General features: G+C 42.3%; 1 protein-coding gene across 1 annotated transcript in view; it reads right to left on the reverse strand.

The window, feature by feature from the left end:
* Nucleotides 1-14388, reverse strand: part of LOC141084500 (collagen alpha-1(VI) chain-like) — a 29555-nt gene extending 15167 nt beyond the window's left edge. The window contains exons 1-3 of the mRNA XM_073569242.1: nt 14260-14388; nt 10912-11024; nt 199-382 (exon numbers count right to left, since the gene is read on the reverse strand). Of these exons, the coding sequence (XP_073425343.1) occupies nt 199-382; nt 10912-11024; nt 14260-14373 (411 nt within the window). The 5' untranslated portion in view covers nt 14374-14388. The remainder of the gene's footprint in view (nt 1-198; nt 383-10911; nt 11025-14259) is intronic.
* Nucleotides 14389-18994: the final 4606 nt, after the last annotated feature.

Here is an 18994-nt window from a genome sequence, read left to right on the forward strand (position 1 = left end):
TAACAAAACAGGCAGACGAGGTGAGTAGTCTTCATTTTTTCTGCCTAGTAACATCTTCTTTCTTGGTAAATGCCATATTCTAATCAGAATACTAATCAGAATCACATTCATTAGTAAAGTTTTTTTACACACAGTTCACCATTGTGATTTTCCCATTCATGATATTTCTAATACTGTTTACACAACAAGGTTACTTACATTCATGTTTGGCACTGTACAAAGCGAAGATAAGGATTTACTATCTCGAGTGTCAAATCTACCATCTGTTAACACTATTGCAACTTTATGGGTGAGTATGGATTCTTGCAAAGTTTTCTTGGCAAAATCTAATGCTTCTCCTGTGAATGTTCCCCCTGCCATCCACTGCATGTTCTTCACAGAACTGAAGCGAAAAAAAGGGCAATAACATATGAAAATAAGAATCATAAATATAATAACATTGTTATACATTATTGTCCACAGCATTGATTCACAAACTGCTGTAGTGGTTATGGAGGGAGACAGGCTGCAAAGACAGGGAGTGGAGCTGGATGAGGAGCTGGTGGCAGAGAAATCAGGTAGAAGAGGAAAGAGGGTCTGCGGAGGAGGAGAAGGGGAACTAAGGACAATGCTGTGGGCGGGCCAGAAGTCAGCAGCCAACTAGATGCAGTGGGTGGGCTGTGAGGATGGGAATTATGGATATGCGGGGCTTAATTCTCATTACTTCTAGTCTCTTGATGTGATCGTTCACTTGTTTGACCACCGATAACAGCAAACTCAATATATTACATTCACAATATTCACTTCAGAGTCTATGCAAAGACCCCTCACATTTGTTATGCCGGAAACCAACCAGGCTATAAATGTAGACAAATCTGAAGCTGGGTTCCTTATGCGTTTCGGAAAGACCCTCTGATGAAGGAAATTGAGTCTCTCCGAAACGCATAAGGTATCTGTTAGGGTTGGCGGTTTGTATCATAAAGTGCAATTGCAACTCGGGGTCCACCATGCAGAGATATAAAACTGCTGCTATAGAGTAATGACGGAACCAGGACAGCGAGCGATTACTAGATCACACAGTGTAGTGTGAACGATACACAGAGTACCCAGCTCCGTTACTTCAGCGAGCGGTACTGAACAAAAGAGCACTGCGTGCAATACCCTGTTAAATGTCACAGGGATAAAGCAAATATGACGCTAGGTATGGTCCCTATTGCTCCCCCAGGGAAGTCTAGGCTGGTTGTGCTTGCTCTGAAACTCAGCTGAGCTAACTACACACACACGACCAGAGGCAGAAGCTAAGCTAAGTGGGAGATCCCACCCTACACTGCCTGCCTAGACACACAGTCACCACCATAAGAGCGGCCCACGTGCAAACAGAGTGGTATCGTATCCACTCACATAATCACAAATGACACTAGAGCACCGGCGTGCGTCTAAGAGAGTCTATTATACAATAGGCTCAAGTCCAGTCAGGACTTTGACCATAGACCAATCCGGAGCTGCCACATGACCAGAGCAGCTGACGATCAACCACCAATGTGAAGGTGCCACCTCACGGACATGCTCAGTATGGTGATCTCCGGACTTAGACTCCAGATCGCTGGACTGTCCCCGAACATCATTGGTTACTAAAGACTTGGCAGGAAAACCAGCAGCAACCAAGCGTACAGCACGAGCTTGAGCTAGACGCTGGGACCGACGTCTATGCTCACCAGCGCCTGCAGTGACCGAGTCTGAATGGGAGAACAACGAGGCAGACAAGGCTTGGGATCCACCCTGTGCAGTGGGAGAATCCCATAGCCTAACAGTATCAGTGCAGCCCCCTCAGGCATCCATACCTTGGAGAGAGTGTGACATCACATGCCATCTGCTCCAGCGCGCTGAATCCAGCTTCCGGTATGTCTCTGTTTGGGACACCCTGAATACCACAGCGCAGCTCCACTGTAACACTGTTACTTTCCCTTATTATGTACATGTACCAAACAAACTATGCTTTTTTCTGCAGTACACTTATTTAATTGATAAACCTTTATAGAATGGTTGATTTCCTGCATAAGAAATGTGAGGGGTCTCTGCAGAGACTATGATTGTAATATATTGAATTTGCTGCTATCGGTGGTCAATCAAGTGAACAACCATGACCATACTTACCCTATTCACTATTTTATATAGATTTTTTTTTATATTGGTTGATAATTCACATAAGCGGCTACTTGATGAGTAATTTAGCCCGGCAGGGCCATCTTCCATAGCACGGTGGATTTATTTATATTTTAGTGATTTCCTATATTGTGGAACACTAGAAACGTGTGTTATTTACCTGCAGCTTGAGAAGCATTTTTTGGAGTGGGTGCAGGTGCATCATATACTAGGGATTATGGATATGTGTTGTGCAATGAATCATGGTAAATGTAGTCTGGATATCCCAAGAACATAAACAGTAACACAATGCGGGTGTCACGGTCACGTGTGTCTGGATGCAGCGAGTACCGCAAGGCGAACCCATATGACACACGTGACCCTGGATACACCGCCTCCAGTTGGGCGAATTTAAATAATAGGACATGCAGCTGGATACACCGCCTCCAACTGGCGAATTTAGATATTACACGTATATATAAAGTAGTCTGGAAACCCCACCTCCAGTAAGGCAAATTTAAATAATAAAGGGGAACCTGGGTAACATTAACAATGGTGGGCCCTGCAATAGGGAATAGGAAAGTGGAGACCTCCTGTACTCCCCTGAGCCAGTGTCCCTGCACTCCTAACGTTCCCTATGCCGGTTCTGCACCAAGCGATGCACAGGAACCTAAAAACCCTAGCTCGCCCTGAACCTAAACCCTCACTAGGGAATTGGTCGGTGCGGAAACTAATCCCACTACTGCACTAAACACACATGAGGGAAAATGACAATACAGGGGAAACATCACTTAGCTTTGCTCTGTTGCGTACGCTCCGAGCAACAGAGCCCACCACCTGTGTGCATCTTCTCCTACACCCGGATCCATCACCATAACTGGATCCTTCACCATAGTGCAGCCTTGGAGCAGAGTCCACCACCAGTTGCAGCTGCCCAGTAAACAGAGTTCCAAAGATGAGTCCAGCTTCTGCCAAAAAGTCCAGCATGCTTGAGTCCAATTTTCAGCAACCAAGTCCAGCATGCTGAGTGCATCTCTCACCATTGTCTCCACTCCACCAAGCCATGCAAGCACCTCCTGCTGACACCATAAACTGTGACTCCACCACGCCATGCCAGCCCTTCCTGCAGACAACATAGCTGCCACTCGTCCCCTCTGGCTGGGCTGCGCAGGACTCATGTTCAGCTCCTTCTTTCACCCAGGCCTCCTTGTGAATGACTAACACACAATATCACCAACAGTGATTGAACACACCTGGCTCTCTTTTATAGAGCCTCACACCTGAATTATAATTACGTGCACTAAACCAAAGAAACTAAAGTGCACTACCACTCACCACCACCGGGGCAACTTAGAATGAACGACACCACATGTAATAATTCTAATGGCCAACGGGGGCAATCACATAACTTTGGCACCTAGCCAAAGGGAAAAAAGTTCACTTATCCATTTAAACTGTCAGATCCACGCTGGATCATGACAGTACCCCCTCCTTAATGAGGGGCCTCTGGACCCTCAAGACCACTCCCCATTAGGGAAACACCAACAGCGGGGACGCCCAGATCCTGAGTTCACCCCACCACTACCTGACACTTCAGGTTAATGACAAACGCACCGCTGGTATTGGCAATAATGTTCGTTTTGGAGGCACCACTCATTTCCACAGTGCCGACCTGGGGAACAAGGTTATGCATGTGAATGTTTAGTATGTGCTGGTAACACTTCGCAACACACTTCCAGTGATGGTTTTTTTTGGTGGCCACCCATACACTCTCGTTCACACACAGGTCCGGACCTGAACATTTATTGCACACATTCGTTTGTCATATATTTGGTGAACTCCTGCTGTACACGACAACAGAGGCGCCCCCCTGCTGTCACCGCACTCACACCCCTGCTATTCACCAAGGGACACCACCCTCCAACCCTTTTACCATGAGGTCTGCGCCTCCCAGGGTTGGTTAATGGCGAGGGGTGAGATTTGTCCCTACTCCCCCGCAGCACACCTGCTGCTCACACCTGGAGGAGAAGGGGACAGGAATATGGAGGAAATATACACTCGCTGGTCGCCTTCCTCCAAACGACCAGGAGGGGGCGGCCTCTTCGGTGGTATAGAAGATTTGGCGTGAGCCCCGCGGACTATCACCAGACTGCTCACTACAGGGACGTACCCCTTCACCTCGGGGAACCCCAGACAGCACCATGGGATCACCAACTCCACCCACCTGTCTGGTTACGTCCACCTGTATGAACAAGTCCCGCTCACCAGCAGCGACTCAAGGGGGCTTTTGCCAGACCCGCAATTTGCCAAAGCCGCCATTTTGATTTCCTGGTTGCCTGAGCAGAGGCCTCAGACCCTGATAACTGCTGCTGCAGCGGCTCTAACACACCTTGCCGCTCCCCACTCACCTCAGTGAGGCCCGGCAGCAATTACTCACAGGTCTCCACATGGCCAAAGCTCACCAGAAGGAAAAAAAACGTAGGGTTGGTGATAATGTCACGGTCACGTGTGACTGGACGCAGCCACTACCGCAAGGCGAACCCATATGACACACGTGACCCTGGATACATCGCCTCCAGTGGGGCGAATTTAAATAATAACACGTGCAGCTGGATACACCGCCTCCAACTGGCGAATTTAGATATTACACGTATATATAAAGTAGTCTGGAAACCCCGCCTCCAGTAAGGCGAATTTAAATAATAAAGGGGAACCTGGGTAACATTAACAATGGTGGGCCCTGCAATAGGGAATGGGGAAGTGGAGACCTCCTGTACTCCCCTGAGCCAGTGTCCCCGCACTCCTAACGTTCCCTATGCCGGTTCCGCACCGGGCGACGCACAGGAACCTAAAAACCCTAGCTCGCTCTGAACCTAAACCCTCACTAGGGAATTGGTCGGTGCGGAAACTAATCCCACCACTGCACTAAACACACATGAGGAAAAATGACAATACAGGGGAAACACCACTTAGCTTTGCTCTGTTGCGTACGCTTCTAGCAACAGAGCTCACCACCTGTGTGCATCTTCTCCTCCACCCGGATCCATCACCATAACTGGATCCTTCACCATAGTGCAGCCTTGGAGCAGAGTCCACCACCAGTTGCAGCTGCCCAGTAAACAGAGTTCCAAAGATGAGTCCAGCTTCTGTCAAAAAGTCCAGCATGCTTGAGTCCAGTATTCAGCAACCAAGTCCAGCATGCTGAGTGCAACTCTCACCATCGTCGCCACTCCACCAAGCCATGCAAGCACCTCCTGGTGACACCGTAAACTGCGACTCCACCACGCCATGCCAGCCCTTCCTGCAGACCACATAGCTGCCACTCGTCCCCTCTGGCTGGGCTGCGCAGGACTCATGTTCAGCTCCTTCTTTCACCCAGGCCTCCTTGTGAATGACTAACACACAATATCACCAACAGTGATTGAACACACCTGGCTCTCTTTTATAGAGCCTCACACCTGAATTATAATTACATGCACTAATCCAAAGAAACTAAAGTGCACTACCACTCACCACCACCAGGGCAACTTAGAATGAACGACACCACGTGTAATAATTCTAATGGCCAACGGGGGCAATCACATCACTTTGGCACCTAGTCAAAGGAAAAAAGTTCACTTATCCATTTAAACTGTCAGATCCACGCTGGATCATGACAGCGGGGTTGGCTGCTGGATGTAAAGGGTAGCTCAAAATGTAAAATAAAAGTTACAGAGGGGTTGCTGGGCTCATGCATGGGGAATGCAAAATATTATTCTTGTGTCCAGGTCACCTCTTTAAGTATTATAATAATTAGATTATTTCACGATAATATTGATAATGTGAATAATTTATGATGTAGTATATTATTAAGTATAACTTTTACAAATGTGCTATTATTTTAAAGTGACAGTATATCCTTAAAAATGATTCTACAGTATATCCTTAATAATTCTTTTTCTCATCTGAGCTATGTTTTTGGATACAGAACTACAGATTCCTTACATAGAAAATAAGTCAAAGATGCAATAATTAAAATAAAATTTGTAGGGCCTCATTTTGTTATATTATTAAATTCATTGAATACATGTATTCAGTAAGCTCCTAAGCCCCTCCTAGTTGAGGCAGCAAACAGATATTTAAGCACTAGAGGTGTGCCCGATGCTATCTCATCGGGAGTTTAGTGTGTGTGTGTGAGTACGTATGTATGTGAGTTCGTGTGTGTATGAGTACATGTGTGGGTACGTGTGTGTGTGAGTACATGTGTGTGTATATGTGTGTGTACATGTGTGTGCGCGTGTGTGTACATGTGTGTGTGTGAGTACGTGTGTGTGTATGTGTGTGTACATGTGTGTGTGTGTTAGTACATGTGTGTGTGTGTGAGTACGTGAGTGTGTGTGTCCCGCAGCTGCCTGCCCACCCACCAACGTGCAGTCACAGTCAGCAGGAAAGAGGGTGGTTTGCGGCCTGTGCTGGAGATGTGAATTCATGTGTGTGTGTATATGTGAGTACATGTGTGTATTTGAGTACGTGTGTGTGTATGTGAGTACATGTGTGTGTACATGTGTGTGTGTGTGTGTGAGTGTGCGTACATGTGTGTATATGTACATGTGTGTGTGATAACCCCCTCATTATATCCCCCTCATTGGCAGCAGCGGGTCCGGCGGGGGGGTATGGCGGTGTGGCCAGCAGCGGCGGGGGGTTCCAGCGGCAGGGTGTCCTGGCGGCGGTGGCAGCGGGCAGCCGGCAGGAAAGACCGCGGCTTGCGGCCTGTGCTGGAGCTGGGGTGTGGCGCAACCAGAGGGCACCCACACCCCGTCTCCAGCACAGCCGCAAGCCATGGTCTTTCCTGTCGGCTGTGACTGTACGGAGGCGGGTGGGCAGGTAGCGGCGGCGTGTCCAGCAGCAGCGATGGCGTGTCCAGCAGCGACAGCGGGTCCAGCGGCGGGGGGTCCGGCAGCGGTGGGGGGGTCCGGCGGTGGCGGGGGGTTCCGACGGTGTCCCGCTGGTGGTACTATGGCGGTTGGCTTACTTCCGGTGCGGTGGATTGTGGGATTTGAGGACATCCAGATGGAAGTGGATGATGGACAATTTAAGGCAATTATATATATAGATACCTACACTTTTTTGCTTTCTAATATGGGGCAAGGCCTGAAGAGCCCCGGTTTTCTGGCAGCTGCAGGATTTGTCCACCTTTATTTCCACCCTGGCCTCCTTCCTCAGCTTTGACATAATTTCCAGGGGAGCCATCTGGAGTTCCAGTGTCTGGTGGAGCAGCAATTCTTCAGCTTCCATTTCCGTCCTGTTTTGATGGAGATCCCAAGGAGAGCCGTGGTTTCATCAACCAGTGTCAGATCAACTTCACTCTCCACGCTCATCTTTTTTCTTCGAACCATACCAAGATTGCGTTCATTTTTCACTCTGCTGTCTGGGCAAGCCCTGGCTTCATCATACCCCATTTGGGAACATGGAGGACTCGCAATGCTGTGAGATTCTTGGAGATGTTCTGGGCAGTATGTGAGGAACCTGTTTGCACCTTGTCTTCTGCCTCATCCCTGCTGACTCTAAGACAGGGTACATATACCTTGGCTCAGTATGCCTTATGCTTCCACACCCTGGAGGTAGATTTGGCCTTGAATGAAGAGGCCCTGGTGGCAACCTTTCGGCAGGGTCTGTCCAGTTAAATTAAGGATGACTTGGCAGGCAGAGATCTACCATCCTTGCTGGATGCCCTTATACACTTTGTTGATAGAATTGATGTCTCTTTACTCTAACAGGCTCAAGTGTCTTCTCTTTTCAGGGACCCTACCAGGTCGGGTTCAGCCTCTCTGCGCCCTTTGCTGCTACAAGCTACACCACCTGCTATAGAGATGCAGGTAGAGCGAGTCAAACTCTGTACAAGAGTGACAGCTAAGGTATCAAGACACCATGTGCATGAACTGTGGTGGCAAAGGTCATTATATTTGTCAGTGCTCAGTGGAGCACGGAGAACCCCTGCTTCAAGGGTTGGTCAGAGAGATGACACTTGGTGAGAGAGATTGCTCTCTAAAACTTGTAACCGTATTTACCCTGTCCTGGCACAAGAAGGCCCTCTCCGCGGCTGCCCATCTGCAGCTTCTTTAGCAATAACCTTTTGCGGCTTACCGTCCTTGTGGAGTGTGTCAATGACTGCCATCTGGACATCTGTCAAGTCAGCAGTCTTCCCCATGATTGTGGAGCCTACTGAAAAAGACTAAGGCTGAGTTCACACTTAGCGTTTTTTTTGCATTTCCGCGGCGGTTTTAATCGCGCGATTTTGCCGCGAAAACGCGAAAAATAAGCATCCCATGCATTCCTATGGGATTCCGCAATGCTGTGCTAATGCTGCGGTTTTTACCGCGGCGGAATCGCTTCACGGTAAAAACCGCAGCATGCTCATTAATTTGCGGAATTGCGGCGATCCTGCACCCATAGGAATGCATTGTTCCGCTTACTTCCCGCATGTGGCTGTGCACACCATGCGGAAAGTAAGCAGAACATTTGCGGATGGTACCCACGGTCCGGAGGAGAGGAGACTGTCCTCCGGGCTTTGGGTACCATATTCCTGTAAAAAAAAGAATTTAAAAATAAAAAATATTGTTATTCTCACCCTCCGGCGTCCCGCGCAGCCTTCCCGCTTCTCTCCACGCATCCGTTCCCAGTAGTCCTTTGCGAAAATGCTCGCGATGACGTCCGTTCTCGCGGGATCGCGAAGTCTCGCGGTCATTCGCGCGACATCATCGCGAATTACCGCGAGACGTCGCGATCCCGCGAGAACTGACGTCATCGCGGGCATTTTCGCAAAGGATTACTGGGAACGGATGCGTGGGACGTCGGAGGGTAAGAATAACACTATTTTTTATTTTTTTTTACATCCTATCTTTTACTACTGATGCTGCATAGGCGGCCTCAGTAGTAAAAAGTTGGTCACACTGTCAAACACTGTGTTTGACGAGTGTGACCAACCTGTCAATCAGTTCTCCAAGCGATGCTACAGATCGCTTGGGAAACGCTAGCATTTTGCAAGCTAATTACGCTTGCAAAATGCTAGTTTTTCCGCGGGAAAATCGCGGGAATTTAAAATGCGATTTTCCCGCGGACTGGAATTCCGGAACTCTCGCGGTAATTTCCGTGAGAGTTCCGTTACGTGTGCACTTAGCCTTAGGGATCTTCTTAAGGCTGTGTGCCCACGTAAGCGTTTTTTCCGCATTTTTGAAGTGTTTGTCCTGGTCAAAACGCTTAAAAAACATATAGAAGAAGCATCCCATTCATTTTAAATGAATTCCGCACTTTTTGTGCACATTGATGCGTTTTTTTCAGCGCAAAAAACGCTTAGCGGTAAAAAAACGCAGCATGCTCATTAATTTTGCAGAAAAGTCTGCGTTTTTAGCTGTTTTCTATGAGTCAGAAGACACGCGGAAAAATGCAAAAAACGCATGGAAAAGGCACAAAAAACGCGCGGAAATAAAATGCGCGCTTTCTGGGAAGGTGTCCGGTTTTGAAGCAGAAATTTTCTGCATACGTAAGCACATAGCCTAAAAGCTTAGGAAGCCTTTGCATGTGTTTTTTGTTAATTATTCTAGTTTACTGAGATAATGACTTGGGTTTGCTTTGACTGTAAGCCATAATCATCAACATTAACAGAAATAAACACATGAAATAGATCACTCTGTTTGTAATGACTCTATATAATATGAGTTTCACTTTTTGTATTGAAGAACTGAAATAAATTAAATTTTTGATATTTTAATTTAGTGAGAAACATCTGTATGTGTAATAATGAGAAATGACACAGGAAAAAGTATTCAACACACTTTAATTTAAATTAATTAATTACATTTGATTAATACTTCGTACAAAAGGCCTCCTGATGAAGTACTAGATGAAACCTGTTGGGGCGGTGGGGACGCTTTAACAAGTAGAATTTTTATGTAAGTACTGTACTTGTTTCCATACTTACATCTATTTTGTGTAAATACTGCTTCATATGTAGATTGATAAGTTATGACAAGCATTCTATCATATGTAGTTTGTACTCTAGAGCGTCTCCATTTAGTCTGTTCGGCAGCTTCTTTGTTTCCATTTGAATTTGTGTTGATTTTAACATGTTTAATAAAAATAAAACATTTAAGGGTATATACTCCATGGTTATTTATTTAATCTCTTCTTATATGAGTTTGGTTACCCTAAGCACAATTTCTAGTGGGTTTTTCTGCTGTCTACCTTATCTGAAAGCAGCTTACTGTAGACTTAGAAACCCTGATTCGGGTGATGTGTCACCTGCCAGGCTGCTTACTGTAGCTTTGATTAAAACACTTTTTATCAGCAGGAGATTATCACTGTTCTCATATCCCTATTAATGGATATGGACATATTTTTTTAAAATTGACTTTCAGCTTAGAAGATAGTTCAGGAGATGACATAATGGTTACAAATCCTTAATTCCAACAAGCTTGGATTTATTTGAAGCATTTCACTGTAACTTCGTTTTGTAGGTTGCTACGTCATGTGATACATAAAAGCTGTACAAGTACGTGCATTTAAGGGAACTTGTGTCTTAGATGAAATGTAATATAAATGCACAATACAATGTAGCACATGATACCTGTGCTATTATTTGAGTTGTTCTTGTGCTTCACCCCAGATTGTCTATGGGCTAAAAAAAACCCCTAACATATTGCTAACAAAAGTATGGAAAAGTTTGTTGAAACAACAGTAACTAAGTAAAAAAATGCCTTCAAAGACATCAATATGCTTTTAATAACTGGTAACATTGTAAATGAGAACAGATACCTCTTAAACTGGGTGAGTGTTTTAATGTTGGGGTCATCTGTAGAAAGAAGCTCTTGTTTGCCTTCATGGCTGTACTGAACGATGACAAAACGGTTGGCAACAACTTCTTTACTCTGGTAAAAGAGCAACAAATACACAAAAAATAATGTTATATATATTACATTTACTATTGTCATTGAGAAAAATGGCTTGATTGCACATTGTGATCTTGTATGGTAATTGTAACAGTTCACCACTAGATGTCGCAATTCAATTAAAGAACATAAATGAATGAAAAATAGTTTACAAGAGAATTTACTAATAATATCCTGCTATAAAATTAGACACTAAGTCGCTTTCTGTCTCACATCACATGTAAACCCAGTAAAAAAAAAATCTGCCCAGCCACATGCTGAGCACATAACCCCCAAAGTATGCATTCATGTGCATTAAAGTTGTATATATTTCACATTAACTATTAGTGAGAAAATAGTATACAAAACTGTCTATGTTCATTCCTGAGACAGAAAGAAGGTCTCATAGGAATGGAGACAGAAACAACTTAAAGGGAACTTGTCACCAGGGTTGGCCGATATGAGATAAGGTCATTACCTTTCAGGGCTGATATACAGCATTCTGTAAAGCTGCACATCTACCCCAACCGGGCCTGCAAGACAAGAAAAAGACCTTTCATTATACTCACCTGCAGGGCGGTCCTGTCTGATGGGTGTTACTGGTCTTGATCCGGCACCTGCCATCTTCTTCTCATGCAAGCCTCTTTCTTGCTTTGTGCGGATGACACATCCTACGTCATCCACACGGTCTCCCCGGCTTCGCGCTCCGGCACATACATACTTCTTTGCCCTGACCAGGGTCTGCCCTGTACTGTCTGTACAGTACTGCAGTATGCATGCGCCAGGACTCTTTGTCCTTTGCAGACACTGGTGCACTGCAGGACTTTGCTCTACCCTCAACAGGCCAGAGATGTACGTATGAGTGATGCTGGGGAGTTTGTCTGAATGACACATCATCCACACAAAGCAAGAAGGAGGACGGCATCACAAGAAGATTGGAGGCGCCGGACCGAGACCAGCGACACCCCTCGGACTGGACCGCCCCACAGATGTTTATAATAAAAGCTCTTCTTCTCTTTCAGTTCAGGTTGGCGGCAGATAGGCAACATTATAGAATGCTGTATATCAGCCCTGAGCGGTGGTGGCCGTATCTCATATCAGTCAAACCTGGGGACAGGTTCCCTTTAAGAGTTCTCACACATGACGCAGAATAATTTAGCAAGTCTAATTGCAGGTTACATAGTGCATCGGGGGATCAAAATGGACACCTTAAAATTCTAAGGTGAGGATACATCGTCAGTATTCTCACATTTTCACATACAGTATGTTATATTGAAATAAACATATCCAAAATACAGTAAATTGTTCCAAATAGCTTATATATCAGCCTTAGTTACATGGGAAATCAGAATTAAAACATTGGATTGATATTTAAAATGTTCCCAAAGGTTTTTTAATACCTTACTGGGAGCACAGTCTGCGGAACAAATAAAAATAAAAAATAAAACAAAACAAAAAATAGATACCACACTCCCTATTGTTGTTTCTAGTCCTGCCTCCCTTGGAAAAAATATTAACAATATATAAAAATAATTTGTACGGAAAGAGGAGCTTAAATTAGAATGTTTTTTAACAGTCCTTATGGTCATAAATGAAATGTTAAAAGTGGATACGTACTTTCTTTGCAATTATCAACAAAAAAGGAAAAAGGAAAATAAATGTCTAAAAATGTAACCCAGTGTGTCGCGAAAAAACAAGCAAAAATTATTTCTATATCTGAATGAGAAAATAGTACACATGAAAATAATCAACTTTGTTATTTACCTTATTAAAGAAATTATCACTTCCTATATTGATTTTTCACTCTCTATGGGTAAAATCTGTCGTCAGTGAAGACTTTCACATCATTGAGACAGGAGTTGACAGTTGGTACTTATAAGATTTTATAGTGAGGGGGAAGGAGGAGCTAGAGGCCGACACAGACATTCTGCTGCAAGTTTTCCTGAAACATCAGTTACAGTTCTCCATAGAACTTTACGAGCACTAACTGTCATCTCCTATCTTAGGCTACTTTCACACTTGCTTTGTTTTGCAGCGCGTTTTTCCCACAAAAAAACGCATGGAAAAAACGCATACAAACGCATACAAATGCTGCGTTTTTTCAAGCATTTTTATGAGCATGCATGAAAAAAACGCAGCGTTTTTATGCGTTTGTATGCATTTTTAGTGCGTTTTTACCGCGTTTGCGTTTTTTTCCAACATTAGTTGGCCCCTCACACTAACCCAAACCATGACTTTACTAACCCTAACCCTTAACCAAACCATACCCTACCCCTAACCCTGACCTTAACCCTAACCCTTAACCAAACCATACTAACCCTAACCCTTAACCAAACCCTACTAACCCTAAACCCTAACTAACCCTAAACCCTAACCCTTAACCAAACCATACTAACCCTAGCCCAAACCCTAACCCTAACCCTGACTCTAACTCTAACCCTAACCCTAAGCCCCCTTAACTAACCCTAACTCTAACCCAAACCCCTAATTTCCATTGTCTAACCAATGGTCAACAAAAAAACGCATGCGCAAAAAACGCATACATGAGCATGCCAATGCGCACATATGCGCACCCATAGACTTATAATGGGTGTCTTGCTGTAAAAAAAAACGCATTGCGCGCGCATGCGTTTTTTTGAGGCAAGTCGGACACCCAAAAAATGCAACAGGATGCATTTTGTGCGCCCGAGCGCACACCACAAAAAAACGCATGCGCGTAAAAACGCATACAAACGCATGTGTATGCGCACATAAGCGCATCCCATGCAAAATATAGGGAAAAAAAGCGCATGCGTTTTTTAGCGCTAAAATACAGCGCAAAAAACGCAAGTGTGAAACCAGCCTTAGTCATGGGAAAATCTCCGGTCCCTGAAGATAGATTGTACCAGTGATTTGGCAAGGTTTTGGCAATGCTACATTTTAAAAAAAGTTTTGAGAAAAAAACAAAACAGGTACTGCAAAATGGTTTTTAATAGACAATTGCCAAATCATTTTTTGGCCGCATTTCTGGACTGTTTTTTTTTTTTGGTAGTTAAAACTGAAAATTTAAATTCCGATTCACCCAATTTTTTCGTAGTCCCAAGATCAGTTTTTACTCCGGTTGCAATACTCTCTATTTGTAGCATCTTCACTGCACTTTAATTTTGCAGAAAATACATAAATCACAGAGTAATGCCGTATTTTTACATTTTGTTTTTAGAGCACTTTCTATGCATCACACCATTGTGTACTATACCGTTTTCCTGCCTTGTTTGGTCATTTTGTTGATCACACGTAGGATAAATTCTTTCTGCAGAGTAAAATTAGTGAATCCCACACTTTCAGAACTATCCAGAACAAAGAGTACCATGACTGGTCCACATGGACATTCTGTACAAAGACAGTAACAGATCCAAGAAAATAAGGTTAAGAAAAATGTTTACATTCTTTTTTATTATAATTATATTACCATTAAAATGGACTGTCAGCTCTTTTAGTAAATACTTGCTTTACCCATGGGACAACAGTGCTGGAGCATCATTTCAGGACGAAGAAAAATAGCCGAATTTACAACTCAATTAATAAAAAATATATTTTATTTGTTGATACAAAGTTAAAATGTAGGTAAAGGTAGAAACAAATACACAGGAAACAAGAAGAGGATAAAATACACTGAGTACAGATAAAAAAATATCTCAAATAACAAAAATATGTTAATCATAGCAGAACTATGGCAATTCATGAATAATAAATTATATTAAAGGCTGCTAATGTTTTAAATATCCAAATAAGTATATAAAGACAGATCCTCATAAAAAACATATAGCATAAAGTAGGAATGGCAAAAAAAAGGTAAAAAGTATGGGCAGGGAAAAATCATTGTAATATTTATCAGAAATGATAAAGTGCATGCGTAGCGCCCCTGAGGGTTCTGTCGCCACAGAGGTACTGCACCTCAGCTAGAGGTGTGGTTCTCCGCTCTCAGGTAAGGAAGGGGCACTACCCAGAACCCACACTCTTACATCCAACACTGTACCTCTCAGGGCCTTATTATTATTACTACCTTTATGCATTATTTGCAGTATATTTTTTACTTTTTAGTTCAGGATATTTGTGTTTTTTGCTTTTTGTTTTCTCTGGTTAATGGTCATGTGTTAATATGCACTTACATTGTGCATACACATTAACTTACTTTCTCAGTTCAGATTTGTTTTTTATTCATTTCATTGTGCATTCAGTGCATATATGGGTGTGACCGCCCTCTTTCTGAGCTGGGAAAGCCATCCAGTCTGGCCTAAGCTGTTACTAGTGGTTCAGCCGCTCGATCCTTATTCACATTCACGCCACTTGGCAAGTGAAAAGGTTTTAAATACTAGAGTAGGGACTGTCCCACAAGGGTTGCCGTGACGTGGCAGGATGGCTTGTGCATTATTTTGATCAAAATTATGTTTACTAAATACCCTTATTATTATTACTACCTTTATGCATTATTTGCAGTATATTTTTTACTTTTTAGTTCAGGATATTTGTGTTTTTTGCTTTTTGTTTTAATAATGTGGTATGGCAGAGTACAAGATAATATACAATGACTGCAAAAGAAGTTACTATATTACCAATATAAGGTGCAAGTGCCTATACAGTCATGTAAAGCCACTAATAATAAGATGAAAAGGATCAAATCAATAAGTGCTCACAGTGTGAGAAAAAAATGACATGCTGCCATATGGTAGAAAGATTAAGTACCTGCTGGAAAGATAAGTGCGAGGGTCCAGCTGCTGTCCCAAGGTTGCGTTCACCTTGTTTCCTGTGTATTTGTTTCTACCTTTACCTACATTTTAACATTGTATCAACAAATAAAATATATTCTTTTATTAATTGAGTTGTAAATTCGGCTGTTTTTTTTGTCCTTAATTTATCTTGTCAATATGCTCTCTATTATATCCATATTACACATATAATGGCATATATGGTATTATTCCTCATGATGTACTAAAAATATACATTTAACTGCCATTTTTTATATCGTATTGTGTATTGTGTTTTTGAGATTGTGACTGGAGCATCATTTAGTGGAACCCAGCGTTGTGCCGTTCCTTTGTTATTCCTTTGTTATTGGTGCTAGAAATGCTACATGTTAATTAGTATGGAAGTGCATTTGGGACGTAATAACACAATGAATTACTACAAAACAGTTATACATTTTCTATTTTTTGTACTCAGACCTATCATTTCAGTAGTAAAATTATAGTTGCTTATGATATATGATAAATCTAGTGCATTTTGGACTGTCTAATCAATGTTTACCCAACTATTACTTGACTTACTTTTTAGCCTAAAAGTGAAGAACACCTTTAGCAAATATGGCATATTTTACAAACATAATTAGACACACGACTATTTTTAATCACTTTGGCACTCCGATTCAAACTGTTGATTCTTTGTTCTGTGGTCGATGTCTTTTTTTGTTGAGCCACAGCAGATACATTTTTTCTTTGGGTGTTTTAGTTCTTTTTCATTTACTCTGTTTGTCTGTTTTATCACCTTTCGGGTGCAGCTTTTAATACATTCTCATACTGGTGATTCCTGCTGGTGATAGACTTTGTTGGATTCATTCACTGTGCTGAAGTTTGTGTTGTTGCCATTGCTGATTCTTTATACATTTAGGGAACTTCTACTCTACCAATTCTAGGAGCTGCTAAGGGCATTCATTGTAAGCTGCTGATGAGTGGGGGGCACCATTGCTTTACCTTAGGGTGCCAACCTCCGCGGTCAGGCAGGGACAGACCAGGGTCAGAGACGGGCTTTTCCTAGTCTGAAGAGGGACTTGTCAGGTTCAGGTATTTGTCTTTCTGGTTTGTACGTTACCCATGTGAATGTGCTTTGGCAGTCATAACACATACTGTGTATAGAGGGCTAGTACACTGTGCATACAGATCTATCAGAGCTATTATACTGCACATACAGAGCTGTAGGGCCATAATACTATATAAAAGAAGCTGTGGTGCCATAATACTATATAGAAGGAGCTGTGGGGGACCATTATACTATATATAGGGATCTGTAGGGGACATCCTAAGGTCATCAGTGAAAAAGTAGTGGACAATCTCTAAGTCCACATGTGAAAATATAACGATGCAAATATAAATATAAAGGTTTGCTGTTACTCACCACAGCAAGCTGTAATAATGAAAAGACAAATGACATGGTTATTTAAATAGTTAAGCATCATAAATTATCTGCATAAAACGATTTATACGTGAAGGTAACAGAGAATTTTGAAAAGTCTAACACTACGGTCTACAACATCTAATGAGAGGATTTGGAGTCATTATAAAAACAATTATGATTTAGGCAACCCTAAATATTTTAAGAGATTAAAATATTGCTGTAAAATGGGACTTCACAAAGAATAAATATACGTACAGTGAGTTATAATGTTTACATGTAGCATGCAAGAAGTTTCAGACCCATCTATGGCGATGAATTGAAGAAGAAATGAGAATATCAGTTGGCCTAGCTCAATGTATCATTATCTTTTGGCAGAACATCTGATCCTGGTGTTTTAAGTGTATTTTTGTATAAGACTAAGATAAATTTACTAGGTTATCTGATCCATCTCCGGAAACAGAGAGGATTTTTCATAGTAAGTAAATTGCAAAGTTTCTTTTGCATGAGTGCACACAGAGTGCTGAGTAAAGGCTCAATAGAAACTATATGAGCGGGCACTCTTCTCTTTGTAAAGGCTCATAAACCACTCCGGTATCCTGAGCAGAGTACATCATACAAGTGTTTTGAGTGCTCAGTGGGGGGGTCTCAAGACTTGAACACCCCCCCCATTTAGCAGGGCTTTTCAGCTTCTATCAAATACAGTAGTTAACAAAAATAAAAAGCGGCTACTTTTTAAGATATTGGGTGTATAAGGAATATAAATTGCAATTTTACTTCTACAATTTCAAAATATCCACACTGCAACTTTCACATTGCAAACTCTTTATCTTTCAAATAATAAATATTAGTCGTATCATGCATCATTCAAGATATGGCAGCTTCAAAGGAAGGAATCATTTACAAAAAAATATATCTACTGTATATAAGTGCTTATGTTGATTTTCCAGTTTTTTTTCTCAGTATTGTTAAATCATATGGCGAAACCGCTAGGACGTTGAACATGAATGATGGATCAGATAAGAAAAAATGTGCAAACAAGACCATGGGTAAACATAAAAAACAAAAGTTTATAGGTAATAAATAAAACAATTAAAAGTAAAAGTTGACCAGCTGAACCAATGCAGCGGTGCAAAACACAGATCTAGTGCTTGGGATGCATTAAATAGTAATAATACCTCTATATATAGATGCAATACATAGGACAACAATAAAAGAATGATGAGCCAGCTTATGTGTGTTGGTATTAATAATGTAATGGTATAATACAATAAGTAATGGTACCAAGAGCAAGCCTGAAGATAAAGTTCAGTTACTAGTCCATAAATGTGCTGGATAAGTAGGTATGGTAAAGTGCAAATGCAAATAGAGGTAGGAAAAAATTATAGAGAGGTAATTACCCAAGAATAGGTGTGCAACCAGGTCCCGGAGAACTTGAATGATGTACGATACGGCTGTTATGTAATATGTTTAAAAGATAAAGCTAATGCAAAGTGCCTATTACTGTGTACATGATAATACGTGTGTAATATAAGGGTTAGGCTACATTCACACAGTTGTGTGACAATTCCTTGTGCTGTCCATTTTTTTTCTTGGACAGCACACTGACGCATTAACTTTCATTGATCCATACTGTATACACATCAGTTTTAAAAACCGATGTGTCTCTAGTTGGTGAGACTCAGAGCTTGTCCTATTTTCATCCGTTTTGCGGATCAGACGCTATCAGTAAAGTTTATGGGGATTAGTATAAGACTAGAATCACACAGCTGTGTGAGTGTTACCGTCCGAGAGAAACAGACTGATAGTTGGTTCTGTTATTTTTC

The sequence above is a fragment of the Dendrobates tinctorius genome, unplaced genomic scaffold, assembly GCF_039654945.1.
Source record: "Dendrobates tinctorius isolate UK_male_01 unplaced genomic scaffold, ASM3965494v1 ptg000005l, whole genome shotgun sequence".
In the NCBI taxonomy this organism is placed as follows: Eukaryota; Metazoa; Chordata; class Amphibia; order Anura; family Dendrobatidae; genus Dendrobates; species Dendrobates tinctorius.